Below are 9,870 nucleotides of genomic sequence, written 5' to 3'. Positions count from 1 at the left end.
ATATTTTCTCTAATTTGAATTTCAATCTTTCTCTCTGTAAATACAAATTTACATTGAAAATTAATTCACTCTATATATTTCACAAAATAAATTCATTTATAAAGCTAACTTGTTCTGCTTCATGCTCCTTCACGTCCTGCAAGTACTTATTCATATTAATCTGATCCTGTTTCTCACTTTCAAATTCCTCCAGTTCCTTTGCTGCCCTAGCATTTCCAATTTCTTCAATTCTAAAAACCAATAAAAAAAATCGTTCTCTCCTACAGCAATATAGTATTCCATTGATACACATACACAAGCTTACTGTTTCTTCAACTCGAGACCATAATTCTTTCGTTTCTCTAATCGTTGCTCTGCTTTCTGTTTCATTTCTTCCTCGTACCGTTTCACATCCGCTTTCAATAAATCTACGTACGCCACTTCCGCCTCTTTATCTAAGCTTTTAATAGTCTCTCGAAATTTTAATTGAGCGTCCAGTTCTCTGAAACACTGTCGAAATCACGAACTATCACGATTCTCGTATTATTTGCGATATCATTACTCATCCTGACTCTTCTAATCTTCTAAAATACCTCGGAAATTAGAAGACCTTGATTAATTCGCCTGCACATCGGTTTCCTGTAAAGAATCAATCTCTTCGCCTGCTTTATTATCTCTTCTCTTTCTGCTGCTTTCCTTTCAGCAGCTTCTTTCACGAATCGCTCTCTTTCTTCTTCTGCTTGCTTCTCCTTTGCCAATCGTTCCTCTCTTCTTTTCCTTTTAATATCCTATCACAGTTGCATGCAACAAAATATATAGCATTTCAGTTAAAGAAATTTGTAGAAGTGATACTTAAACGCTTGGTAAAAAAAAAGTTTCTTCTGAAGGTATAGTTTTAATAATTTATTCAAATAATGAAACAGTTTATCTGAAAGAAGTATGAAAGCTCCGTTAAGTAAATGAGATTAAACTGAAGTGACATGAAATAAACGACGAATTAAATTAAGCTGATGTGATATTAAATAAGTAAAAAGTAAAAATAAGAAGTATTGTACAAATTGTATTTGAAAAATGTAAAAATACCTCTAAGAGAGAAATTACTACTTTTTCTTCTTTAGGTGCTTCCGCTTCACCTTTCTCCAATTCTGCGCTCTGAGCTTCTTTTTTCTCTCCACAGGAAGTGACTTCATGTTTGGTTTGCTGAGAATCTTCGGGTGTCTCTATTTCCACGCTACTTTTCGATATCTGAAATGAAAGTTCTGCGTGAAGGTGAAAAATTAATTTATTTAAAAATCACGAAGAATATGAATTTTTGTAATTTTACTGAAAGTACTTTAGTTGAAGTAATAAATTTAATTAGACTAGAAAATGAATGATTTAATTATTGGAAGTTCTGCGTGAAAGTGGAAAGTTAATTAAAAATCAGGAGGAAAATGTATTTTTGTAATTTTGTTAGAAATGTGAAAAATTTAATTGGTCCAGAATATAAATGATTTAATTATAGAAAATTCGTGTACTTTGACATTGTTCAATGGTTTCCTTTTCTTCTGACGAGATGCAGTAGGGATCGTACGATTTACTACTCGATTTTGCACCATAATTATAATTTTCTAAGAAGAATGTGTTATTATTTCGCAACAGAGAGATAAACTAGTGTGGTTAACATAAGTTGCACGATTTCTTCCTGCACTGATGTTGCGGATAACTTTAGACAACGCATTGGTTGTCCTGGAAACTGGATTCGAGGCGATCAATAAAGTTCACGGAATAAAATCTTGATCGTTTAAAAAAAAAAAGAGGATGAAAAGAAATATTTCGTTAATTCTATAACGAAATTCTTTAATATATTTATTACTTACTTATGTACAAATTAAAAGTTATAACATGTTAAAGATAAACAAGAATTTTTTTCTATAAGTTTTTAAATAATTAAAATGAAACAAAGTTAAATAATGTACATGTTATATTTTCTCTAAGTAAACATTCTTTTTTAACATAATTACAAGAATATGCAACAAAGTAGAGTAGAATTTCACTATTTATTGCAATTTATTATAGCAATAGTAATAAATTTATACGTGCAATAATTTTACTTATTTATCGGTGGAATATGCCGTATGGTAATTAAATTCTGATGCTGTGTCAGTGTTTGTAGATCGATATTCTCATTTTTATTTTCACAAATCATTATTGACGAATTTCGTGTACCATCGCATGCATCGATGCATGAAATATGACGTTGTAGGTAAAAAAGATAAATACGTTGCGTATAAAATTGAATAAAGAATGATTCATGTAACATGATATTTAAAATAGCGTACTTTTAACACAGACGAGATATAGACTTTTTATACCTCGTCTACATTTATGATTTTCTATGTTTGAAAACTGCAATACCGATATAGCGGGTGCTTTATTGATAATGCAGTGCATCTAAGTCGAATGCAACGCACTCTGGTTACGAGAGCGAAGCAATTCCAGGTTTATCGAAATGATATGGCAACGAATTTGCAGAAATTAGTAACGTTAATTATCGTCAAGTGAACGATTACGATACGTATGATCTTTCTTTAATCAAATTTGAGCATTTGAAAATGTTCGCGTTGGCGCGAATTTTATTTTACAGTTCAAATATTCCGGGTGTTAAGCATTTCAGGAAACTCTCACAAGATGGCCGCGGAGCGTGGTCGTGCACCTGTAATGACAACACGTGCTACAGCTGAGTGGCGGTTTCCCTCTCGGAAAAGTGAGTATAATAGTGTTTTTAAAGTGTTTGTCGCTTTTTCGGGTTTATCTAACGTTTACGTATTGTCGTGCCGATCTTGGGTCTCGATTCGTATTTTCGTATCCCTCGGAATAGCAACGTATTCTATCGAAATATTTCTCTATTTACTCGACGCTCGTACATGTGCCGCCAATGCTACCATAATAAGTTGTAGATCGGTAATTAACCTTGGTACAGAGTCATGTTTATCGATAAGAGACGCTTATCGGGAATAACCTAAAAGTGATAATGTGAAAAATATATCTAATACGTAGGCGGATATTCCTTGTTAAAGTATTGCCGGAGAGGAATCGCAGTTGTGTTTTCAATACTAACCTAACCCTTTGCGTTCGTATGTCGAGACATCGTTAAGTAGCACGCCATAATACGTAAAGCAAATTTTAATACGTGTAATACTGTGCAACGAAGTGTGTTCCTTGGTGTATTTTGTTTTGTGATCATTGTTAATTCGATTGGACGTGTACAATTATTGAAAATTACTTGCTGAACGTGACGGAATTGAATTCAAGGAAGACGTATTCGTATTGATTGCGATCCATGTGTCAATCATACGTATCGTAGCGATATGACAGTGTATCTTGTATTCTATTGTACGAAGTAAATTGGAACAACGTCTACGTTCTTTTATTTTCATTCGTGATATAATAATTACTTTACACGTAAATTTCGAAAATACGATCGATTTATAAACTTTTCGATTCAACGTTATTTTACAAGCTGGTTACGTAAGCATAACTTTAGTGGAGCATAACGGTGAACTGTCAAGTTTTATAATAGAAAACGATAATTGCATCGAAACGTAGAAAATAAATAAATTTTATCGTGCTTCTGTTCACTGTAAATTTGTTAATTTCTGTATTTTCGTAATAAAGTGATAATTTACAACGTGTAATACATCGAAGCAAATAAAATATACGTCGTATTTTCGTGAATGTTAGTTTAAATGTTTCTGTTACATAAATTAGCCATAGAAATTAATAAAATTAGAAAAAAATGTTCACGTGTTGCCAGTATTAATCTTTATTACCATTAATATCGTGCAATTTTCACTAACACGAATATTTTCGTCGTTTCAGGTGAAGGCGAGTGGTGGGGAAGGAATGTGCTGCTTTGATCTCGAAAGGACCTGTAGAGTGAGTACTCTCTAACCTCACATTTTACAATATTCTAATAAACACAAGTGTTAATATCTTCGAAGTGGAAATTCTTTTCTCTCATAATGTGTTAAGTGACTTTTCTACGATTACTGTAATATTAAGAGAACAATTAATTAAGGGAATATTATTAAGAAATAATCAAAGTTAGGAAACGTTAGTTATTCGAATTGAATTTAACTCGAGGATGAGTTCAACTGCAAGAAGAAGTGACGAAAGGGTAGGAATAATTGGTAAACGTGAGATTTATCAATGAAACATGTTTATTAAAAATCTAGTATTTCCTTACGTCTACAGTAAATATCACAGGTACACGTTTCTCTATCACAAGATCCCTCAGCTCGGTCATTTATCCCTGTCGACAATACCAACAGAGGTCAATAATTTTCGCACGATTGTCAAATTGTTACGGCTGACCGAGGAGATACGCATATAACAACGTTTTTTGGCGCGAGAATAGGGCATTCCTCGCGTCGATTCGCGCGCCAAATCGAGCGGCCAATCAGCGCGGGGAGAACCATAGACGCCTGGGGCGCCATTTCTCCCGCCAAAATGGACAAAATAAAAAAGAAAAAATTCTCGATAAAAGTATGAAATAAACAATAGAAAACTCTTAACTGTCAAGTAAATTAAAGCTTGAGCCACGTCGTTTAGCACGTGGGCGTTACGTTACATCGAGATCCTAGTTACTTTTCAACTATTAAAAAACATCATTCGAACAATGAATGTACAAATACGTCCGTAAAACTACGAAAAAAAGAAGAACTTATTTCGATATTCCCTCCCACTTATTAAATTCACTCTGAATGTCTTGAGCAAATAAAAAAATTCTTAAATCTATTCTTCATCATCCTCTTCTTCTTCTTCTTCTTCGATGATCAATGTTTGCACATCATCCAGTCGTTTCAGGGAAAAAAAAGATATATCGATCTTCGTGACGATAGATCTCAGGAAACGTACTCCTCGAAGTGAAATCAGGTTTCTTCTTTCTTCTTCTCCAAGGACGCGTGAGTTATTCGCTCAAATCACAGACAAAATTGCAACACCGGTTTATGGTTCCCCTTTTCACACGATGGAGATTCCTCTCCAAAGGATCCCAAGCCACGGTAATCCTGTCCTTCCTCGTGACCCGACAGAATTCATCCAATTGCTCGATTTTCGTCCGGTTAAACGATGGCCTTTGCTCGCTCAAAATCGTTCTGTATTCACCCAACTACCACGGTCTCCAGATAGGCTCGTTAGGTTTGGCGACCTGCAGCAGACCCTGGTGACTCTGGGACATTCCTTCGATGTCTGTTCTAACCGGCGACGGTTGGCTCGAGGCTGGAGTTAGGGGCATCGAATACTCGTCCGAGCTTAGCTCGCTGCTCGAAGATGGTGAAGATTGTGGTGCTGCCACGTGGATGGTCAGAGGTCCAGTTTTGTCCATGGAATTCAGCTTGTGACCCAAGTGGGTCATCAGTTTCGTTCCCAATGCGACGTCGACGCCTGGAGTGGCGGCTAAGCAACGGCTGACTTCGTTGGCGCAGTGTGTGTAGCCAGCTCTGAAGCGATCAGCGTCGATCACCGGGTTAGCAGAGAGCCTTTGCTGTCTTTGAAGTTTGTGAAGGTGGCGTACAGTCAACTCTAGAATGTCTGCCTTCTCCAACTTCGCGACGTTCTCACCGTCACCAGCTAGGGCTGTTACCATCAGGTCCTTGAGCTCGTCCAAGCATCGATTGATCCGTGCTCGACGTTTGCGTTCTAGCATAGGTTTCATCACCTGTAAATTGAAAGGAACGAATCGTTATAATCACTGTTATTAAATCTATCAGATACGTAGGATCGAAGTGAAACGAAGAATTCACGGCTCGACTACTATCGTCTATCGATTCTATCTGTATTTCGCTTCAGTTTCTGTTAGAATTTCACTCGAAGTACTAGAGTAATGTAACAGGTGGTGGTGAAGTTTCGACGTGATTTAAAGCGACGCTTACCTTTCTGTACTGGTAAGTCCTAGAGATTGGTTGCTCCTGTCCATCGACCATCATGATCTGTTCGTGCATCTGCATGATTAATCCTTTCAGCCGATGAGTCTCTTTTTCTTTCTAGCTATATCACACACCGATAAACGTGAACTTCACTGATTTCTTATTAAACGGTCCCGCTTATCGCGGTGTACATATATATATATATATATGTATATATATCACACTTGTCGTTGAACGTCTCTATGTGTCACACAGGTTAGCGTATAACGATAGAATGTTTGTTTTGTTTGAACTAATGGGTTACGGTGTGGTTCGCTCGGAGAATTCGACTCGGAAAACGTATCGAAAACTGTTGTGTGCTATCTCCAACGCGTCTCCTGTTCGAACTTCGTGAACGATCACCGTGATTGTGGTGGCTGTCGGGCGAGGCTGTAGCTTATATAGTCAAGGACCCTTCGTCAGGGTGGGGCGAGGGGCTGCTGTCAGGGTCCCTAGTGGGGGACAGGCCTTCCGTGGGAACGGTCCGTAGAGGTTGGTTCCCAAGCAAGCACACCACCTGTAAGCGGCAGCTGCCAGACACGCGCCCACACCAAGCCATCGTCACCGTTTCTTCGTCCTCGTTGCACCTATCGTTCGAGCCCGTATTTCCTACCTCCTCTGATCCTCCTCGGGTAGTCGTGCCACGGTATGCACGGCTTATCGTTCCCTCTCTCTTTCACTCCTTGCCTCTTTCGACTTGCTATTTCACGAACGTGCGCTCATACGGAAGGACCCAGTATCGACGTCCTTTCCTCTTCACCGTGCACAACCTACAGAGACGAGCCGTGTGTAAGAGAGAGAGAGAGCGTGTGATACACTCTCCACCGTTCCACCTAGTATATACACTCTTCCTCCTTTTTCCATTCTAGTGACCGAACAGGAGGGTACTCGTACTACGTCTTCTTATCGTGATCATCTCCTCGTCTCTCCTATGTTCCCTCTCTGTAGCTCTGTCCTCGTCTAAGCAGAGCCGGCTCGGAGAAGCGTGCTGGGCACAAGTCCGGCGTTCTCCCAGATCGCAATCCCACTAGTTACACGTTACTGAATTACGGTACGTGTGTCTATGCTAGCGTGCTGCCACCGCGAAACGATACTCCACTCCACTCGCCTCGTCTCACTTCCTCTCTCTCTCTCTCTCACTACTCGTCGCAATTGATCAATCATTTTCAACCGCGCGTATTTAAACGGCCGCCGAGATGCGGAGACAAATGTTGCACGATAAAGCTCGACGGCACGAAAAGGATGTGATGAATCGTTTATTACGGTTGGTCGCGTGGGCGCGAGAGCCTTCACCAACGCGACCACGTTACCGAACACGTTAATTAACCGTCGTTTGTTCCCCGCTTTAAGCTCCGTTTTTACGACGTGTAACCGTTGCTGCGCGACACGCGCCGCGATAGTCCTCGCGAGAAAAAAATAGTTGGCGCGGTTGCAGGAGACGAAGCTGTTGTTCGTTTATACAGGGTGTCCAAATTTGGTTTGGAGAAAACTTCGTCAGTGTGTTCTTTGGGTGTATGTGAGGGAAAAGTGTTATGTAAATGTAGGTCGTTTGAAGCTTCGTTGAGAAGTTGGAGGAATAATACGAAGTACGAAGAGGATTTTTTGTTGTAACTTTTTAACGAAGCTTCCAACGACCTATGTTTATATGACATTTTTTCCTTAATGGCAGTTGTAGAATATACTGGCGAAGTTTGGTCGGAACGAATTTGGACACCCGGTATGTTGAATAATCTAATTTTACCCCATTGGTATTCATATAAGTACATTTTCATTTTTGTAGTAGCTGTTTTCTAGGCAGGCTATTTATGAAATAGTCGAAATTAATGGTAACTAAGTGTATTTCAATTAGATACGAATATTTTACGTATATTTTGCAGGTTATATTCAAAGTTTAGTTCGAATACTTGTTATTTTTAACAAGGCTTTATATCGAGCAAGACTATTGGTGCTGCTTGTCCATAGTAGTGAAAGGTTAATGAAATACTGAATATCATTTACATTTGACGAACGTCAACGTTACGAGTTGAAACGAAAGTTTGAATTAGAATGAATTAATACAGGGTGGAGCAGAAATACTTGTCGGTTTTCAAAGTGAAAATTCGCTGTTATCTTAAATTTTCTTTCGATCATAATCTGTGTCGCGAGTCCGGTATTTCGTTTGAAGACAAGGGGTTAAGAACTAAGCGAAATGCGCGTTCACCCGTTGTTTCATTGACTGTTAATTACCCAAACTAATTGAATCGCCAACGAGGAATTTTATAAGCGTACGAACAGATATCATGGTTAATTGGGATTCGTTCATTCGAGAAGCAATAAGCACCTTGTAAAATGGCTCTCTCCATCCATTAAAGGTCACTTTATCACCCTGTTAAACGTCTTTTTAAGCTTCCACAGGGTGTTCGTGAAATCAGATTTATATTTACACCGTGTTAATAGATTGTACGAGAAGTACCTATCTCTCTAATCTTACTTTTCGTTCTCACGTCGATATCATCGAAGTGTGGAAAAATTGCCCGAAAAATATACACGGACTTTCTTCTTCCCGGAATACTTCGGGCAAGAAGTTTATGCGTGTTCGAATTTCAGCGTGTCCCGCGATTACACGCGATCGGGTACAAGTGATTTTTTCATGCGTTCGCATATCAATGGAGAAGATCGTTCGATTTACAGCGTTATAACGTTTACGGAGCTGCCGAGTGAAAAAGGATCGCCGTGTGGAATTTTTCAGTTTGGCCAATTGATCGACGTCGAAAATTGCTCGAAAGTAGCCTTCGGGAAGGATTGGACCGGGTTCCGAGGTTTAATTTCACGAAAGACGCTCGTAAAATCGTCCTTCGCTTCGGATAGTCATCGTCCGGAATGAATATCCCGGCATGCTTTACGTGTACATCCTGCCGGCTCGCTGGAAGCACTTCCAGATACTAATTTCGTCGAGGCTTTTGCTGAATTATATCCTTCGTACCCCCTTCCAATTTCTCTCTATCCTTCTCGGTTTGCGTGGCCATATTTTCCTCCTCCTCCTCTTCTTCTTCTCCTTCTACGTCATTTTTTCTTCTTCTCTTTTCTGTCCTGTCTTTTTCCCTCCACACGGTTTCTTCGTTGCCAACTACCTCGCTTATTTCTCCGCGAGTGGGGCACTTAAACATCGTTCGCACCGAATAATTACGCGTCTTAGCTTCGTCCTTCTTCCACAGTGCTAGTTCTCGTTCATCCGACCACCTTCTTCTTGCTACTGTGATTTTACGAGGCGTCCTTCCTTTTCTTCTTCGTCGTCGTCGTTGTTGTCGTTGTCTTCGTATCTTGGTTGTCTTCCTTTCTTGGCTTCCTCTTCTTTTTCGCTGCTGCACAGAGCTAGTCAATTGCACGTGTACCTAACAACGTAGTCGAACTTGCACGATGTAGAGATAACGCGACGCTTAATAGGTAGGCTTCTTTATCTTGACGGGGTGAGTGTCGCGTGGGCCATCGGTGGGGCACGCGTTCAGTGTTCTGTTCCGAGTGAAATTAGGAAAAAATTGGGGAGAAAATTTTTGGGTTGTTTAACACGTTGAGTGTCGTGCGGGTCATCGGTGACCCATATTAGACTCTGTTCCAAGTGAAATTAGGAAAAAATTGTAGAGAGAAGTTTCGGGTTGTTTCACACATGGTGTGTCCCATGGGCCATCGGTGGGCCACGTGGAGTGTCCCATGGATCATCGGTGCGTCACGACCAGTGTCGCACGGGTCATTGATGACCCATATTAGACTCTGTTCCAAGTGAAATTAGGAAAAAGTTTTGCGATGTTTAACACATGAAGTGTCCCACGGGCCATCGATGGCCCACGTCGAGTGCCGCGTGGGTCATCGGTAACCCACGTCAGACTCTACTCCAAGTAAAATTCTAAAAAAATCGTAGAAAAAAATTTTGCGCTGTGTAACACGTGGAGTGTCTCGTGGGCCATCG

General features: G+C 39.8%; 3 protein-coding genes across 3 annotated transcripts in view; 1 reads left to right on the top strand and 2 right to left on the bottom strand.

Moving 5' to 3' along the window:
• Positions 1-4,267, bottom strand: part of LOC108576173 (trichohyalin-like) — a 5,491-nt gene extending 1,224 nt beyond the window's left edge. Inside the window, exons 1-5 of the mRNA XM_017939117.1 lie at positions 4,208-4,267; positions 1,081-1,224; positions 573-767; positions 305-489; positions 110-230 (exon numbers count right to left, since the gene is read on the bottom strand). Coding sequence (XP_017794606.1) covers positions 110-230; positions 305-489; positions 573-767; positions 1,081-1,224; positions 4,208-4,267 — 705 coding nt within the window. The remainder of the gene's footprint in view (positions 1-109; positions 231-304; positions 490-572; positions 768-1,080; positions 1,225-4,207) is intronic.
• The window catches only part of LOC108576172 (tubulin polyglutamylase TTLL4-like), a 218,403-nt gene continuing 211,190 nt past the window's right edge, over positions 2,658-9,870 (top strand). The window contains exons 1-2 of the mRNA XM_017939116.1: positions 2,658-2,725; positions 3,841-3,897. The gene's annotated coding sequence lies outside the window, so the exon portion shown is untranslated. The remainder of the gene's footprint in view (positions 2,726-3,840; positions 3,898-9,870) is intronic.
• Positions 5,132-5,969, bottom strand: LOC108576207 (enhancer of split m7 protein-like). Its single transcript, XM_017939154.1, has 2 exons — positions 5,895-5,969; positions 5,132-5,680 (listed from the first exon to the last, which is right to left on the bottom strand). The coding sequence occupies exons 1-2, from the start codon at positions 5,967-5,969 to the stop codon at positions 5,132-5,134; spliced, it is 624 nt and encodes a 207-aa protein (XP_017794643.1).

The sequence above is a fragment of the Habropoda laboriosa genome, unplaced genomic scaffold (assembly GCF_001263275.1).
Source record: "Habropoda laboriosa isolate 0110345459 unplaced genomic scaffold, ASM126327v1 scaffold212, whole genome shotgun sequence".
In the NCBI taxonomy this organism is placed as follows: Eukaryota; Metazoa; Arthropoda; class Insecta; order Hymenoptera; family Apidae; genus Habropoda; species Habropoda laboriosa.
The sequence above is the reverse complement of the archived record's forward strand: the minus strand, read 5'-3'. Positions and strand labels throughout refer to the sequence as shown.